Genomic DNA, 19,130 nt, shown 5'->3' on the forward strand with positions numbered 1-19,130 from the left:
ATAAAGAACAATGACTGTTTTGCGGTGTACTTTTATGAATAAACAACATTTACATGTCAGTTTTGCAGTTTCATAGAAAAACACAGATATAAAACAATTTACACAACATGTACACTGGTTGTGCGTTAATACACAGCGCTGCTTAAAAGTTCATCTCCTGCATGTTAGATCCAGTCTGTCCATCGCTGTGAACCGTTAAGTTCATGTGGATATGTTAAAACCTGGTGATCAAAACCAGTTTGCTGAGTTCGTCCATGAACATCCATCAGTTCGACATCCGTGTCTGTGTTCAGGCCCTCAGGGTAACAGTGTTTTTGACCTTTTCATGGTTGCAGGTAGCTGTTCAATACATGATTATAAACACACAGTAACTTTTTTGTATCTCCTCCTAATATATATATTTAATACATACATACATACACATATACATACACTAATGTCTTATCCACAGGTGCATCCAAGCTGAAAAAAAAAAAAATAGTACTGAGTACAATTTACTCTTTAAAGTAGGGAAGGCGACTCTGGAGAACGATAGTTGAGTGGTGAGTCTCTTTCCAAGGCTGCCAAATACTGTACCTACACTTTAGGTTGGTATTCAGCCCTAATTCTAACCCAAGGTGCTGGTATTTGTCGGCCCAGCAATGATCCAACTATCGTTCTCCACAATCGCCTTCCCCGTTTTTAACTTAGCCAGCCGTTGGAGCTCAAAAATTGTCTTCGTCCACATCCTCCTCCCCAAACTGTTGGCGATGTAAACAGGGAATCAGAAGTTCTGAGGATCTTTTGGGAGTCTCCTTTTGTGAGTTTAACGTTGCAATATGTAAGAATTTTAGTTTGAAACACTCAGATATTAACTGAAACTAAAAGCTAAATATAAAGAAATATTTGCAGTTATGTTACAGGGCAGCCCCCCCCCCCCAGCAGCCTTTCCAGCTGGCTCATCCTGTCACGGATCTGAAAACCTCCTCCACACAGCAGTTCAAATCTCCTTCGCTAGCCATGTGAACGACAACAAGACTCTCCTGGTGCTCTGAGTCTGGACCTCAAGCTGCACTGCTAACTGTGCTAACAAGCTAACAGCAGCAGCTAACAGTACGCAGCATGTTGCAGTTGCTCTGTTGATATGAAGCTCCCCAGTTTTGTGGCCGATTCTTACATATTGCACCTTTAAATTTGCTGTAGGTCAACAAAGCAGAGGATGCAACATATTAACGCTGCAGATAGTGCAGTGAACGCTGCGCAACAGGAATCTTTATTCCTTGCACGTTGAAGAAGAGAAATCAGGGACTGTGAGAGGGAAAACTCAGTGGATAAAAAAAAAAAAAATCGCCCTGTTTTGGGGCATTAATGAAGCACAATGTCCTTGATTCGTGTCTCGCTTGGGGGCCTTTGCTGCATGACAATCACCATCTTCCCGCTCTCACCTCATTTACTGTCGTCTCTCCACCATCAGCTTTCAAAATAAAGGCATAACATGTCCCCAAAATATTTTGAACACATCTTAATTATTATAGGATTAGGATAAAGGATCAAAACTCACATGCCAGGGGCAAAAAATAATCAAAGCTTGGATTATTCATGGGGATAATTACACCTTCCAGTCAATGTGTACAAAACAAACATTTCATGACAAAGAATGCAGACCGGCTCATGCTGTGAGTGACAGTCTGTGGTCTAGATGATCTGTCCTCTGGGGTGCAGCAGAATGGCGTTGGAGTGTGGCTTCGGCCTGAGGAGCCCATTACTTAAGTAGAAGTGATTGCTGAGCGCCTCCGAGAGCTGGTAGGAGTCGCTGTCGTCGTCATCCTCGCGTTCCTCCACCACCGACTGAGGGGAGTCTCCCTCTCTGCAGTGGCCCAGCTCTGGGTCTCTGGTGACGACACCGTCGTCCTGCTGGGCCTTCACTGGAACCAGGGAGGAGGGCAGTCCTGAGTCCTGAACAGAGAGAAAAATCAGATCACTACTTTTCTGCTGCAAAGATCATTATTTTCACACCGTCAATCATGTCAACAGGTTGTGAATCAGAGTACTTATTCAGTAGCATTGGATCATGGGAGTTGTTGTCTCCACTGTTAAACAACCACCATTCCTGATAAAATTCTACGTGAGGCAGGCAGAAATGTCTAAAGTTTATTCATGATAAATTTAGTCTCTTTTGCTGACTTCCTTCGTCACTCTCTGATGTTAGTTATAGCAACAGGCAACCAAATTGTATTGTCTGATAGACATTTTAATGCAGAAATGTTAAGACATTATATCTTCAACTAAACACATTCTCCAACTTTGTACAACATTTTGCGGCAACTTAACAGATACTGCATGTGTGTTCTGTTCAGTGAAGGTAAAAATCAATGTATCAGGGCTGAAAAGACAGACATGAAAACACTATAATTCTCCAAATACCATCAATGGCGAGAATTACTGAAAGGCCACAGAATGGTATATTTTCTGACACAGCGGCAGCATCAAGTGACATCATTTTTCAACAGGCTGGTCAGTAAACCATCACTAGCTCCACCTGAACAAAAGAAGACTGAACACTGAACGCAACGCTTTAGAGTGACTACTTCCTGTCGTCTGAAACTGTCCAGACTAAATGCGCGTAATGAGTTTAAGGGCACCAATAAGGGACCAGATCAGGTTGCACTGGTACAAAACCATGACAAAGGATTTACAAACATTTTCACACAGTCTCAGTCCTCCAAGCACACGTATATAATGAAACAATTCAAAGTAGCTGATAGAATAAAGAGGACATCTGTGGTCATCAATTGTTTCTGATATTTTAGTTTGTTGTCCTTCTGTCTGTCTCCATGACAGTGTGTGACCGTAACTAAAACACAATACAGTGTGACACATCACAGTCGAAACTGAACGCATTTCATCCTAATCTCCCAGCTGCGTGTCACATACCAGTGACATGTTGCTGCTCTTCAGGTACGACTCCACCTTCCTCCTGCTCTCCTCCCTCTCTCTGTCCATCTCTGCTCCTCCGTCGTGCCAGACGACGGGGCGTCCCAGTTCGTCCACCTCCACCCCTCCATGAGGACCCCACTTTCCACCCAGAGTGGAATGGCTGCCTCTGTAGGTGGGTCGCTCCTGTGGGCAGGGAGGAGGCCCAAACAGTCACAACACTGATAACCAATGTTTGTTTCCTCACAGGACTCCTCTGAACAACAATGATGCAAATGTAGCAACTGTAATGTGAAAGCGTAAAATAATCTGTGTTCTAATGGAGGACAGAGGGCTGCTGACCGATGTAGCTTTTTGCATTTTTATTATAAATCTGCCTGTTTTAAATTTTAAATTGGAATATTCAGCATTTCAAAAGGAAGATGGCTCCCGAACCTGACTTTTAATGTGACTTCATGTCATCTCTGAAATTAAGACTACTCAATTACTTTCCTTGTTTTCACTGAGTAAAATCCTCCCAAGCAACACTGTGTGGAGTGATTTCTCTTGGCAGCCATTAGATTTGATAACATGATTTGATCATGTTATCCCTATCAAAACAACTGAATACTTTTTAATAACCAGCACCAGAGCACTCATGTTCCTTTATTGTGACCAAATCTATCAAACTCTTTTAAATGTTCTTCCACTCGACATCGTTTCCTCCGGTCATGTGAGGAACTCACCAGAGACATTTCGCTGTTTTTCATCCGGCTGTCTACTCTGAGCAGAGCGTAATCTTCAGGCTGGGAAAAAAAAAAAAAAAACAGAGAAAGTGAAAGAAAGTTAGTCAACTTGAACACAAAAGAAAAATAAAATGAATCACCCACAGTGAGATATCAATAATAAGTGTAACACTGCCTGCTATTTGTTTGAAGCTGCTGCCATCAGCCTGTAATCATCGGCCTCCACAGCAGACGCGGCCGCTGACTTGCAAACAGCTCCACCCCGGCTACGCCCGGCCAGGACGGGTGTGTCGACCTGGTTTCTCTCAACCCTGCTGGTTATTGTTCTCAGCAGGATAGTGTGTGTGCCTGTGTGTGTGTTTGTACCTGCACTCGGGGGTCTGTGCTGACTGAGTTCAGTCTCCTGAAGGAGGCTTGTCTGGAGAGGCTGTTAATTTCCTCACTGGGAAAATACAAGACAGCACATTAGGAGGATTTACTGAGCAATAGTGTCTGAAGATTTAATTTCAATCTATAAACAGTTAAAATAACAGATGACAACATTCACATTTGAGCTGTCATCTGTGCTGGGGTAATAAATAAAAGTCTTTTCAACTTTCTCCCAACATGGCTTTTTTCAGGAGAATGTGAGTCATCTCACTTTTTCTCACTGAGCTCCATCTCGAGCTTTTTGTTTTTGTTCCGATGGTGGCGGTTGACCAGCAGGACGACGACGATCAGTAACATGACCAAACCTCCGGCGGAAGCGCCGATAATGATCAGCAATTGGTTGTCAATGGGGGGCCCGTCCGTGCGTGGAGACCCTGTGAGAATGATGAGGGGGGGCATCTGATGAATCTCTCTCACGCAAACACATTCACACAGCAGCAAAACTACAGTGATTTCTTTCATGTAGCTGTTTTGATGCCGATTAAGCTCAATAGTATCTGCTCATGCTTTTTATCCATCACAAGAGGGCAGCATATTTGCACAATTAGTTCAAATTAAAAAGGAGAATTTTCTCAGTATTTTGCCTTTGTTTAAAACTAATTTTGTCTCAGATCACTAATTTTCTCCCCTTCACTTTCAGAAGTAATTTTGATACTTTAGATTGTTATTTTGCTAAATATTTTTGTACTTTAAGAGTTTCAATGCGTGTAAAGGAAAATGTTGTACAAAAAAGTCATGCTCAATAAACTTAAAGGTATCGTGTTGAAATATTACTTTGGTAAAAGTAAAAAAAAATACAAAAAAAAACAAAAAAAACATGTAAAGGTAAAATATCTGCCTCCAAAATGCAGTGTTGTGGAGGAAAATGTAAAGTTATGTTAAATTAAATTACTGCCTCCAGCTAAAATACCAGCAAAGCAAACAGTAGATGGACACTTTCTCATTTAAATCCTTTCATAAGCCGAAATATCTTTGCACTTACTTGTTATAGCCAATGTGTACTCTGCTCTTCCTACTCCCACACTGTTGCTGACCACACACTCAAACACCCCACTGTCATTCAAACGAAGGGGCCGCCCAAAAACAAGTTTTCCTCCAACGGCAGACGCCCCATCTGGCAGAGCTCCTCCTCTCCTGTGAATAATCAAAGGAGAATTTGTCCCCATTAATTGACGCAATCAATGATGCTACGCAGAGGTGATTAACACACAGACCCATGAGTCACTGCCTGAAACCACAGCTGTGAGTCACGTAGGTGAGTGAGACAGGACAGGAGCGAACCATCAATCCGGTTCAAACTATTTCTGTTGCAGTGTCAGAGGAGGAAACACACAAACATGTACTGACATTTGATCTAACTCAACAGGGTTTATCTGGTATTGCTGTGTTACTGTTGTTCCTACAACATCATGATTAATGTTGTGCCAGGAACACTACAAAACTTTACTTGATGCCCATTGGCATGACTGTTGGTCCATAATGATTTAGCAGATTGATCATAGCAGACTTATTATTCTGGAGGGGGGACCTTAAGGAGACAGGAGCTAAAAGAGAGTGTTTCAGACAGAGGGGGAATACAGTGCTGCAGCGCTCGACAGTGTGACAGAACGTATGTGTTTTTTCAGCATGAAAGCATGTAAACCTAAAAACCTAAAATAAAATTATGAACTTGAAAATGAGTATGTGTCTCCTTTATTTTAACCAAAACCGTGATCTTATCTTAACTTAGAGCTTGAACAATCTATGACATTACAAAAACAGGACAGTCATTTGCAGTGACACCTACGATGTTGCAACGCCAACGCAGCGATATCTGATCGGCCAAAACTACTGCATAAAATGCAGCAACTGGTGTTGCATTACAGAAGTGATTCTGCTAAACAAACATGACACGGGATCAGGTTCACTGCAGAGTCTAACCACCAGTTCGCATGCACCCGAACCAAAACCTGCTGGGCTTACAAGTGGCGCCCATTGATCTGGATAGACCGAATAAATAGCAGGTTTGAGGGATTTAAACAAGTCTAGCTATTGAGTCTCACACTGCAGCTGAAGCCATCACAGGCCGCATAATGGAAAGCCAGTTTCTGATCAGGTCCACTGAGAGGAGTCATGTTGCCCCAGTGTTTCACTGTGCTGCTCTACCCCCGCCCCCCCAAAAACTGGCTCCAGCCAGCTCAGATTTCTTTTCTAAAAACCCCACCTAGCTTCTCCTTTATAATAGAGTCACAGGTGGAGATTGCATCTGACACAGAGTAGATGGTTGAGGATGATAAAGATAGGGGTGAGTAATCCATCTTCAGCAGCCAAAAAGATTCCTCTGGTAGGCATACTGTGCTCCCTTTGGACGGAGCCAGGAGGCTAAACGTTACCACCTGTTCCCAGTCTTTATGCTAAGCTAAGCTAAACAGCTGCATGAGAGTGATATCGATCTCATCTAACTCTTGGCAAAAAAATGTAAATTCAAGTAAAGCCTCTGTGTGTTTGAACCTGCTCAGCTGAGTTTTCACTGATGAGCGCGCCGGAGCGTCTGTGTGCTGTTGAAAAGGTTTAATCCAGAATAATCTTAATATTTCAAGATTGCCTCACAGCTGAAATATTACTCACTCAGAACACACAACATTCGATCATTGTGTGTTCAGTCGTAGCTGTAATGGCTGGTGCAGTGTCTCTAATTAAAGTGCAGACCCTGTGTTTTACCAGGCATTACAGTGATATTTAAAGCATGGCACTGTGATTAAGTGCTTAGCAAGTGTCTCCTGCTCTTCCTTGTGTCGCTGACTCCCTCCCTCGTGTGAAAATATCTCCCCTGCTCTTTCTCTGACTTCCAATTGCGCAACAAGACACCGGGGCTTTTATTCTGCCATGAATCGGAGGGGAGAAAGACGCCCTCCTTTACATTGAAGCGCACTTCTTTGTTGTTCGCGAGTGTGTAGCTGCGGCTTATGTATGTGTTTGGAGACACATGCCAGTGCCATGTAAAGAGCTATTTAGCAGTGCAGACACCATCACAGTGGGGTGAATTTAGCATGTAATTGTCAGCAGACAGACAGAGTTAAACTGTATGTATTTATGTATGCATGTATAAGCAGCAGACTGATGACAGTACCATGTCCAGGTGATGTTCTGAGGTTTGGGGTTTCCTTCGCTGCTGCACACCAGCTCAGCTTTATCCAAACCCACAAACCAGTCTCCTGGAGAGCTGGAGATTTTGGCATCTGGGGGGTCTTGACACAAACAACACAGACATGAACATGCAGTGATACAAAATATTCATCTTTATAGTGCATCAAACACATTTCATTGTAAGACTTTTTATAACCAGAGAGGAAATTGGCTCATGCTATGAATCACACATCACATGGGTCTTTTTTAGCTTTTTTAATCGTTCGTCCAAGTTGCCTCTGAAAAAAAAAAAACGCTGCTATTTCAGCAGAAATATACTCTGCATTCTCACACTGATTACGTCTGCAGAAGTGGGACCAAATCTTTTTGTCCAGATCTTTATCAATGTGTGTCACAAACAAGTCTGTAGACTTGCCTATCATGGCCTGAGTCGAGTTCTAATTCTTAATGTTTTAAGTCGTGTTTTAATTCAATAATATTTGATAGGGAACAGTCAGTGCATACTCTCAAATATTGTTAATGACCAGAAAGACATTATGAAACAAGGAAGTTATGTTTTCACCTGGATCAATTTGTTTGTTGGTTTGTCAGCAGGATTACACAAAAACATCTGAATGCATTTACATCAAACTTGAACGGAGGACGGGTCTCAGCCCAGAGTAGACCCCATTAACTTTCAGTGTGGATCTGGATTAAGTGACTGCTGCTATAGTCACTGCCATATGGATCTTTTCCTCCTGCTGTGAGATTAATTCAAGTATTGCAAATCTGTTGTCAAGACAATTAAAATTAGATTTTATGTTATGTTTAAACATTTAAAAGTTAAAGAGTTGAAGTTACATGGCATTTGTGTGAAATTTCCTAAGACTGCTGTCAGTAGATTCATGAATCATGGCTCATGAATCATGAAGAAAATGGAAGTGGAACTCCAAGCTGCAAAAAATAAAAACAAACTGTGGATGGGGGTAAATGACTCATCCAAGATTTCAGAAAACAAAAACACATATTTAAAAAGCTACGCTGTTTGAGGGGTTTCATTGTCAGCTTCATTGTGAGCTATGAAACATCTACTCCTCCTCATCTAGTTTGGCCTTGAAACTCATCATCATCAGCTGTACTCACAATGCACCACCAGGCTGTTTGAGATCCTGCGCGGCTCCTTCAGGCCGGGGTGCCACACCAAACAGTCCAGCTTCTTCCCGTCCATGTTGCGCAGGGGGTGCAGGGAATAGTAGCTGGACACGGACCCGCCCTCCTTGGAGCGGTTGTTGGACTGGCCCGGCAGGTCGGTGTCCCAGGAGAGGCGGGGAAGCGGGCGGCCCACGGCCCGACAGGAGGCGGCCACGCGGTAGGACTGGCCCTCCACCAGGAACACCGGATCCAGGGAGGAGATCGGCAGAACTGACAGAAGAAGAGGAACAGAACAAGTTTAGGAGGGAATTATAGCTTAAAGTCACCCTTCACTCAAAGATGTGTTTTGATGTTTGAGCTTCACTGTGCATAATGATGATGACGAGTACAGTGTGAGCAGAGTTTGAAACCTGAAGGCTGTTTTCAGGTTCTTTGCGGTCCAACATGAAACACACTCAATGCACAGGCAAGAAGGGGGAGACTTGAGAAGAAGGGGGAGGTTGTAGATGTTGAGTTAAGATGTTTTGGCTATGTAACTAAACTTTTAGCGGAATAAAACAGTCAGGTAGAAAATTTCCAAGCAGAGCATTTTTGTATGCCTTAAAATCATGTCTGGAGGTTCTGGCTTGTGTTTTGGCTTTATGTTCAAAATAGGGCTGTTGTGATATCACGATATTTACAATAATCATGATATTAAGAACTGAAATATTGATATTATCTAGTGTGCTCACATTTTATTCAAATTTCTATCTGAAAGTTGTTTGTATCTTAATTAATCTTGAAATGTTCAATATCTTGTTTTAAACATGGATTTTCGTGTAAAGCACCTTGTAACCTTTATTTTTTTAAAATGTGACTGACAAATCAAGACATGCTACAGAAAGCATAAACAGTAAAAATAATAATAATAATAATATGCATTATACTTGTGTTAAGGCTTCATTTCATTAAAGTATGAAATGAAAATCCATTAAAATATGTAATAATTGTTTATATTATGTAATTAAATAAAAATAAAGGGTAATAACAGCAAAGTTTCATCAGAGAAAGTTCCTTTTGTTCTTTTATTCTCATATAACACATATTTTTTAATGTTTTTTAAACACAGAACCTTTACTGTGTTGTGTGTAATTGTGCTATTTTTTCAGATTCTGTATTGTCTTGCTCTTACATTACTGTGTTGTGTGTGTTAGAAACACAATAAAAACAGTACTAGCATTAAATGATGAGCTAAATCAAATTCCCCGAAATAACAGCATGCATTGTGACTGCATTCAGATTTAATTAATACTTCCCAAAGTCCGCTAGAAGCTCATTTGCCTTTCCTGTAATTAGATCCATTGAAACGAGGATTTCACTGAATGTTTCTGTATGTTTGTGTTGTGATTGTCATTGTGTGTCAGGGATGAGTTTGAGCAACAAGATCCTCATAAGAAGACTGTTATAAGAAAAGAGGTATTGGATATATCCTGGAGCAAAGAGAAGACCTTAATCAAGACAACAATGTACCACCAAGATCTAACTGAGCGATCCACGATGGATGGTGGCCATCAGCAAGGTGTAACATCCTCACGAGAACGACAATTGTGCAATAAAACAGCTTTGAGGCAAAAGTCACCTGTGATATTTTCACTTGAGTACATTTCCGGCACTAACTGGTTTAACACGGTTGTGATTCACACTTCAGTCATGACAGCCTTCAGTGTCGTACACACTCGGTAGTAGCACCTGGTGAGTCTTCCCACTGGTGTTCTGATTATCAATGCATGAGGACATAACAGGTAGTTAAGATTAGAAGAAATATCCATTATGGATTAGCACACAAAGAGGAGGGCACCACCTGTAGAAGCTTTACAAACAGAAACTCTAACAAACATGACCTCACAGGACCGCCCACAGCGTTTGATCGACAGCTGGTTTCTGGGAAGAAGGTTTTTTTTTTATTTTTTTTTTACACACTGCAAGAAAAAAGCCCAATGACAGAACGATTCCATCGCTTAATAAGAGAAGACAGCAGCTCGTGGACAAATGACACCACCACAATAACCCAGATGCATAAAAACTGTAGAAATCACCTAAGTCTGACCAAAAGAGGAGTTTGCATGAGAAAGTTTACAGTCCTGGGCAGAGAAAAAAAGCCTTAATCCAGAGTCCCAAATCAGTATGTCATGGTTGAATGTTTATGGTTTCAAAAATCGAGAGAATTCAGTGCAGGAGGTTGTCGGTTACTAGTGCGTGTATTTCTGCTGGTTTCGTCTGATCAGTGGCATGTTAGGACAAGTTCATGTGTGAACCGTCACCGTGGAAGTTTTTTAGAACCGATAGTATCTCTGCAGGGTTTCATTTCAAGGAGGATTACATTGGAAAAAAAAAATCCACAAAAAACCTTGACAAAGTAACCCCGTCGGTAAGTGACGGAGGAGGAGATCTAAAATATTCTGCGACATGGCCAATGACAGCACTGCAGGAACTGGACATTTAGTTTGGTATTCATGTATCTTAACTGAAAATAAACATTTAATTGTTGTTTTCACTGCAAAACCTACTTGTGAGACTGAATGAATGAATTATGGTCAATTGGGCAATTAAGGCCTATACAGAGCCAAAAGCGTGTTGCTGCTGCAGATGCTGAACAAAGGAAGCAATTTAGCTTCGTATTATGGCTTTAATGGGCCCGTTGGCCTCAACATATTAGTTGAAATCTACGTTGTTGGGCCAATAAATACACTATACGTTGTGCATATTACTTTATTTGCTTAATATTGTGATTCTGTTTGTCCATACTGACATTTTACTCTGTATATACAACATTTAGTGCGTCCACAGACAGAATGTGCAAAGTGTTTCAAGGCAGATTTATGATTTACGTAAATAAAAACATACTTGACTTAAAGCAGCTGCAATGAACTTTGATTCTATGTTGATTCTGGCGGCCCCTGTGGACAAACGCAGTAAGAGCACCACCGCCTCCTTGTGTCAGAATCTTGATCTGCTAGAGTGCGCACTTGTTTTGGCAGTGAGCAAAAGGAAGATGCAATCTTTTCAATGCTATATTTCTTTTTCAGCGCAGCTGGTGTTTAACTCGGAACATTATCACAAACTGAATCAGAGTCTGTGGTCAAACCTGTTTATCTTTTATCATAAAAAAACAAACCCTTCTGCACTTGGCTTGGGCACAAAATCAGCTTGTTTAGATAGATACTACTTGTCTGCTTTATCTTCAGCGCGCCTTTTGCAACCTCTTGTACTTTCCGCTTGCTGTTAAGAAGGATCCAAACATAGTCAAATTTTGCTTTTAACCCACTGAAACTTTTAAAATGTCTTCAGTGAAAGAGTTTTTTGCCACGTCAGCAAACCTGCTGAGTCTCCCCTGGCCCACTTTTTCTTCTATGAAGATGATTATGGTTTAAACGTCATTATAGCAGCTCTGATAGGATTACAATAGGAAGGTGTGGGAGGTAGAAAGAAAAAGCGAGAGGAGGAGGAGGAGGAGGAGGAGGAGGAGGAGGAGGAGGAGGACTCTTACTCCAGACAGTGAGTGTGATGTGCCTCTCAAAGTTTCCGTTGGGGAAGGTGGAGATGTGGCAGGTGTAGCTGCCCTCGTCTGACTCCTCCGTGCTCGGGATGAGCAGAGTTGAGTCCTGTGTGGGGGTCCCGCTCTCGAACCTCACCCGGCCAGAGTAGCGCCCGAACTCTGAAACAGAAAACAAAAACTTCCGCTGAGGACAAGCAATACATCCAATAATCTATTCAGAGCTTAATGGGACAAAAATGCACTTTAAAATAATGCGAACAAGGAGAAATACTTTTCTTAAATTAGTTCACGTCAAGAAAGAATCTAGACATGAATCAGCATTTATCCAAATCCGTCACAACTCCACCGAGCAGACAAATAATCACAGTCTCCTGGGATGATCTCATTTTAAATCACTCTGTGTTGCCAGATTTGTAAACATTCACAAGGGTTTTATCACAGCGACACGTACTAACCCCAACCCACAGAGTGGAAACCGCTGAGTAAATAAAAACTAGCTCAGTTTGGCAACACCGCTGCAGTGTTTAATGCTGTGCTGCTGTGTGACAGTGAAGAAAGGAACCAACAGCAATAATGATTTTGTTGTTTTATTTCCTTTTGTTTACTTACACCTTCCCTTATTTTCCCCCTTGAGAATTTATACCAGGTGGTCCAAGAGGACTTGATAAACCATCCGACCCACACTAGATACACCTTCAAGCCTTTAGGTAAATATATCTGTAAACTTATCCGTGAAACAATCTGTGACAACATAAACGAATACTCTTAAAGATTCAATGTCAAATTTAAATTTTCTTCTCGCTTAAATAATCTGGGAAAAGCAAATATTTCACAGGAACACCTCAAGGCTTCCCAGTGCAATCACAGTCCACTGCAGCATATGGAGGCCTCAATATTGTGTTCAGGGTATAGCGGAGGACTGGAGTAGCTCTGTGCCTCTAATCTCAACACAAACATCGACATCTCTGAAAATAAGGGTCCTGCCCTCAATGGTTTTTGGGACTGAGTGAATGAAGGTAATAATAAAGTGTCTGAGGAAAGAGACCCAACACTCAGCTACTTTTCCTCAGAATCGCTGCTGCACCTTTAATATGATTTGGATGATAAGCAGAGTCCAAGGCAATTAACTGCAACTGAGGTGCTTCTGAATGTTTTTTTATTTCAGTCGTTTTCTACTTAAACAGTGAATCTACTACTAACTATAAAAAACAACTCAGTTCAATAAAAAAAAAAAAAAAGAGTCTTTTCACTGTTAACCCTTCGCTGCAGCCTACCTGTGTGGCCGTCCATGAAGTGTGCAGTGATGATCTGGTCCTTGCCTCCGCCCGGGAGCTCCTTAAACCAGGTGACCTGCACCACCTTCTCCCCGTCCTCCACCTGGTAGCGACAGGGAAGCCTGGTCTCACTCTCGGCCAGGGAGCGCAGGGAGGTGACGGGCTGAGGCGGCTCCACAAAGACACCTCGCACACCGACCACTGAGGAAGGTAAAACGTGGAAACTATTGAATATATTCATGGTCATAATGACCTGACAACTATTAAAATTGTTGGCCTCTGGTCATTTCCATAATATGTGACATTTTATCATTTATATATCAAAATGTTATCATGGTGACAACTGTATGGCTTCAAAAAATGACGATAGACACAACGTTTCATTACCATTAATGCTGAAATTATTATTTTATCAAAATCTATTAGACAGAAAGTTGATTAATTCATTGTTCAAAGGTTGTTTTTTTTACCAGGTAACAAGAAGAAGTCTACAGACGCGTAATGGTAGCAGCTGTCTGAAGCTGTATTTAGGCAGGGCAATACTGCAAAATCATGATGTCAGCAGATTAACAAGCTCACAAAATCAATCGTAACATCCTGTATGGTTACCATCTTCATCATCTTGTGTTATTATTGCTAATAAGCACTAAACACACACTGGGAAAGGGGCTGATGGAAAATGTCCATTAGGTTTTGCAGTTACTTGGTTACAAACCAAAGTTTTAACATGATGAAGGAGCGACATGAAAAGTCGAGGGATCACTGATGTTGTTAGAGTTCTGAATGTCTGTACAGAACTTCATAGTAAAGTCGACCAACTGAGATCTTTATCGCTTAAGTCAAGCCGACAGCGACCCCAAACATTTGGCTTGTTTTGAACGTTTGCTTCTTTTTCCTTGTTTAAATCATTGCAAGCTTAATATCTATCGTTGTTGTTGTTTTTTAAGGAACATAAACACACCATCACTTTGTGGTGTTATGCTATTAGACATTTTTGTGTAAAACGTTGCTGCAACTATCATGTGAATTTTTGAGTAACGGCCAAAAATGCGTCACAGTGACCACTAATTAGTTTATGCTTGAGTCAAAGTGGTGATTTGTGCCAAATTTGAAAAATTTCCTCTCGAGGTGTTCTTAAGTTATCATGTTCACAAGAACAGGACAGATGGACGAGGATGCAAAACCCGAAAACACACTACCTCCAGCAACTGCTAAATATATATTAAAAAAAGGCACAAAAATGTTTTGTCTCCCTACAGTGACACCCTATGTGGTGTTTTCATTGTCGACTACAACAGCAGACACGCAGTATATACATATGAATCCTAAAACAACTTTCTGTCTTGAAAACCAGTCAATCCGTTCTGTCTCTGTTTGCTTATACTGTTAAAGAATGCAGGAGGGGACCGCGGTATCCCATAATGCACTGGGTGAGAGGTGGGTTATATCCCAAACAGGTTTGTATACGGACAAACTCACATCCACACCTACAGGCAGTCATCGTATCGCCTGACCTGCTCGTCTGTTGGCATGCAGACAGTGTGAACTCCACAAAGGAGGGCGGACGTTTCGAACACTGGGTCTTCATGCTGTGGGGCGACGGCGCTAACACCCTAAACAATACAGCTTTCATCTGCGTTCATTCTTTCCTCAAAAGCAGAAGTCTTTCCTTTATGAGCTACAGACGTGCTTCATAAAGAGCTACGGTGATGGAGAGTTTAAGTTAATGATGGTTTTAGGTGCAGTTTTTGAGGGTTTTTTCCCCAGATTGGATCTGAGCATTGGACTGGTTATTGTCACCTGAACACTAAATGAACTAACATTTGTTTTGCTTGCACATCTAGTATTTTTTGAATTACAGTTATATGACGTGAGGCTCAGTTAGCTTTACACAGAAAGGTCCTTCAGAGGGAAACTTTCTACTGCTATACTTTGAGAACATTTAATAGCCTGTACTTTATTACTTTTATTGGCGATAAAAGGTTTAATCAGTAGTTCTACTTTAAGTCTTTTTTTTCGCGTAAGTATCTACACTTCTACTTGAGTAAAGAACATGTGGACTTTTGCCACCTCGGGCAGGAATACTACTTTTTCCTGGACAGGTCCCAGATCTGTACACGAACACCTAATGATACTCCGTAGGAAACTGACAATTTTCACGATGATTGAATCAAGTATTAGTTGAAGCTTTCGGCAGCTTCAATACAACGTGGTAGTCTCACGTCGGCTATCAGAGCTGCCGACGACCATGATGGATTGTTCTTATCTGCATCTGAACGTGGGACCGAAGCAAACACAAATGAAAGCGTGTGAGGAAAAACCAAACATTTGCCCTTTGATTTCTGGGTTGAACATACTTTTTTGTCTGTGGTTACTGATTCATCATTCAATTAATGATTACACTACAGCTGATATGGGACACAGACTCCCACAGAAAAAAAAAAAGAAAAAAAGATCCCACACAGTCAAGGAGCAAGGACACGCTAACAAAACTGTGAGAAAGAGAGGCAACAGATCTCTTCACAAACACAGAAAGTTTAAATTTGGCCAACAAAGACCCACATTGTGGGTGACCTAAATGTAGACAAGAGGGAGAAAGAAACAGTGTCGTAACAGGAAGAAAGAGGTAAATGTAAAACTTTAGAGGAAGGCAAAGAGAGAGAGGTGAGAGTGCGTCTAGAGAGATTGACATCAAACTCAAAGAAAGAGTTAAACACTCCACAAACACTCTAGACAAACACTGGAGGCTGCTACACAAGCTTTTCCTGTTCACTCAGGCTGACATTTACTTCATATCACATGTGTGGTTGCAGGTTAAAACGACAATAATCGTATATGTGCATTTGCTCTTTTCACTGGAGCAACACAGTCCTCCGGTTTGTGGGAGTTTAATCTCCGCTTAAGAAGAAGGAAACAAAAGCGACATAATTAGTCACAGAAACAGGAAGGCGCATGTTGGGCAATAAGGTCTGAATCATGTTGACTAAAAGTAAGAATGTGACTGAGCCACATTCTGTCATGCTGCTTCTTTCTCCACACCTGCAGGGACAAACAGGTACACCACGGGGACGAAAGTATGCTGACGACTGAGAATTAACTGTGACGGGAATCCCTCAGTCTTCTGTGCACCTGGTCCACTCCGACTGAGGCTGCAGGGATTTGCTCCCATCCAGCCACAGAGGTGCGAGTGGCTAGGCTGTGATATTGGGCGACAGACCTTGCTCACAGTCGACTTTTCAAATTCTCAAAGTTGCTTTCAATTTCCTCCACACCAGACTGGGAAGACCTTTTCTTTGTGGACCTGAATTGTGCAAAGGAGTTGCTTCAGGCTGCGAAAATAGGAGAGGTCTTTCCCTGAACGGTTGGGTCACTACTGTGTGAAACATCAACGTATCTCAGAACATTTAGATTTCTGTTCGCTGAAAAAAAGAGGCCCAAAACAAACCATGTATCAGGAGACACAGGTGTCCACATGGCTTTGGCAAAATAACTGAACATCTTTATCATATGTAATGTTGTGTCATTTATCGACCAAACCAGGGGAAAACATACCATCACACATAAAAAAACATAAATGCACACAATGAGGGCTGACAATATACTTTTGGCCACATAGTTTAACTACAGCATAAAGCATTTAGATTTGCCTCCACTGGAACAAAAGGGGCCCCAATCCTAGCATAAAACCAGCCTCAGCCTAATGCAACATTAGCCAAAGAGTTACTGAATTATCTTCTTCAATTCAAGTTAATTCATCTATAGAAACAGGAAAAATTCACTTCCACACATCAAAATTAGACTGAAAAGCAGAGAATTAGGGATGACTATCTACTGTTGGCCATAAAGTGTGACTACAGCAACAATAGAATTTAGATTCTCCTTCAATGGACCAAACAGGCACTAATCAAAGCACCATGAGTAGCTTTATACTAAGGTGGACATGGATGTCCACATACTTGTGGCCATTTAGTATAATTACATACAACAAGAGCATTCACACTCTCTTCCACTGGATCAAATATGGCCTCAGTCCAAGCAAATAAAACAGCCTAACACAAATGTAACAGTAGATATGGGTTTCCGGATACTTTTGGCCGAATAGTGTATACCGTATTAATGAATGATCTTTACTGGCTACAGAAACAGGAAAAATACACTCACATAAAAAATTGTCCAAAATGCACTGTGACTGCAAGACCAGGGGTGTCCACATACTTTTGGCCATATAGTGTGACTACAGGCAACAATAGCATTTGATTGCCATTCACTGGATCAAACAAACAACAGCACCACACAAAAACAAGAGGATGTTCAGACTAAAGTAGACGGGCGTCTGGATACTTTTTGGGCAAAAATCAAAAACTGTATAAATTAATCATCATCTTTAATTGATTTATGATCATTTATCTACTAATACTGATAAAATCGACTTTCACACATCAAAAATTGGACAGAAATGCACAAACTCTGGGGTGTCATTACACTTTGGCCCTACAGTGCAGTACAACTCCACACAACTACGTAAGTTAGATTTGCCTTCACTGGAACAAAAGGGCCTAAAAACAGCCTCAGGCTAATTTAACAGCAGACATGGGTGTCCTGATACTGTGCTGACAAACTACTTAGGCACCAGAATAAGGACGAAAATGATTGTTTTAAACATGTTATTGATACGTTTAAAGTTTCCCTTTTCTCCACATTTCTATTAGGGAACATTGTTAAAATATCATACAAATACTGATAGTACAGTTACAAATACAGTTGTCAACTTCCATACTGAAAGGTGAAAGTATTTAGTATAAGACATGCTGTTACTCATTTTTATAAAACAACAAGAAGTTAATGTATTTTCAAAATTTGTTTCAGTAAGTGTCAGTACAGACTGTGAATAAAACAGTCTATTTTCATGTAAATTAGTGAAACAGAAAACTCACCGACTAGTATAAGCAGCGCCGTCCTTTGGCCGGTTAACTCCATCTTTAGTCCAAAAACAATACTAAATCGACGTCCTTCTTCTTCGCTGTTTTTAAACTTTCATTATCGAGATGAATGCATTGAGTTGAGACAGGAAGTCCAGAGTTGGCAGCAGGTAGCAGTCCAAAAAACACCTGTAGGCACCTGTGGGCACGTGTGACAGGTGTCTCCTCTTCAAATCTCAAATATGACGCTTAGAAAAGAAAGATAATCCACTTCTGTCCACTGACACGAGCTGAATGTTGTTTAGTGCAGGTTGTAAACAGCTTTAACTTCATTTCGAGGGCCAAAAAAAATTCCCCTGCAGCTTCTGGAAAAAACATCTTAACAGAGAAGTAAAAGTAAACATATACACGGAAACAGTAGAACTGTGTTTGAGTTGGCACATAAAACAAAAATAAAGCGTGGCCTGACCAAACAGAAACCTGTTCCGTTCGTCACGCACAGGAGAGGCACCTACTCCACACCACTGAGCCTCAACACCTGTCTGACAAAGCCCCGCCCACTGATGCATCTGGACACGCCCATTGTGTGCTGCATTCAGGCTGCGTTCACAAAATCGGTTGAATCTTCAGGTTGGAAAATAACATACAAGAACAGAAGCTGATTTTGTATCTTATGTATGTATGTATGTATGTATGTATTTTTGTATGTATGTATGTATGTATGTATTTATTTATTTATTTATGTATTTATTTATGTATTCACGTATTAACGATGAATAATCCGTCACCTCAATTCGACTCAGGACATTTCTCAGAACAGAAAGAAAAACAGAGTGAAAAGAACATGATGTGAAATACAAAAAAAGGACTTCAAAAGAGCTTGTATGGGATACAAATCCTCATTTAGTTACTGAGGGCTAGCCTATTATCTTGAGCAAAACCTTCTCTGTGCTTTCTGATTGGGTATTGCAGCGCTCTTCAAACCAAGCTGGAAATATCTTAGTTACCAAACAAGAGCAAATGAATCCTCCCCCAAAATATGTAATTACCAGCAGGAGATGCTTAATGTAATGTGAGC

General features: G+C 41.1%; 1 protein-coding gene across 2 annotated transcripts; it reads right to left on the minus strand.

Moving 5' to 3' along the window:
* Positions 1-15: 15 nt before the first annotated feature.
* nectin4b (nectin cell adhesion molecule 4b) lies at positions 16-18,566 on the minus strand. 2 transcript variants are annotated; one of them, XM_037084638.1, is made up of 11 exons: positions 18,068-18,566; positions 13,134-13,334; positions 11,851-12,018; positions 8,316-8,594; positions 7,177-7,294; positions 5,050-5,201; positions 4,279-4,441; positions 4,005-4,080; positions 3,639-3,698; positions 2,914-3,099; positions 16-1,935 (listed from the first exon to the last, which is right to left on the minus strand). In XM_037084638.1, the coding sequence occupies exons 1-11, from the start codon at positions 18,108-18,110 to the stop codon at positions 1,675-1,677; spliced, it is 1,707 nt and encodes a 568-aa protein (XP_036940533.1). In that variant the 5' UTR covers positions 18,111-18,566; the 3' UTR covers positions 16-1,674. The 2 variants fall into 2 exon arrangements, with proteins under 2 accessions (XP_036940533.1, XP_036940534.1); XM_037084639.1 differs by lacking the exon at positions 2,914-3,099.
* Positions 18,567-19,130: the final 564 nt, after the last annotated feature.

The sequence above is a fragment of the Acanthopagrus latus genome, chromosome 21 (genome assembly GCF_904848185.1).
Source record: "Acanthopagrus latus isolate v.2019 chromosome 21, fAcaLat1.1, whole genome shotgun sequence".
NCBI classification, from domain to species: domain Eukaryota; kingdom Metazoa; phylum Chordata; class Actinopteri; order Spariformes; family Sparidae; genus Acanthopagrus; species Acanthopagrus latus.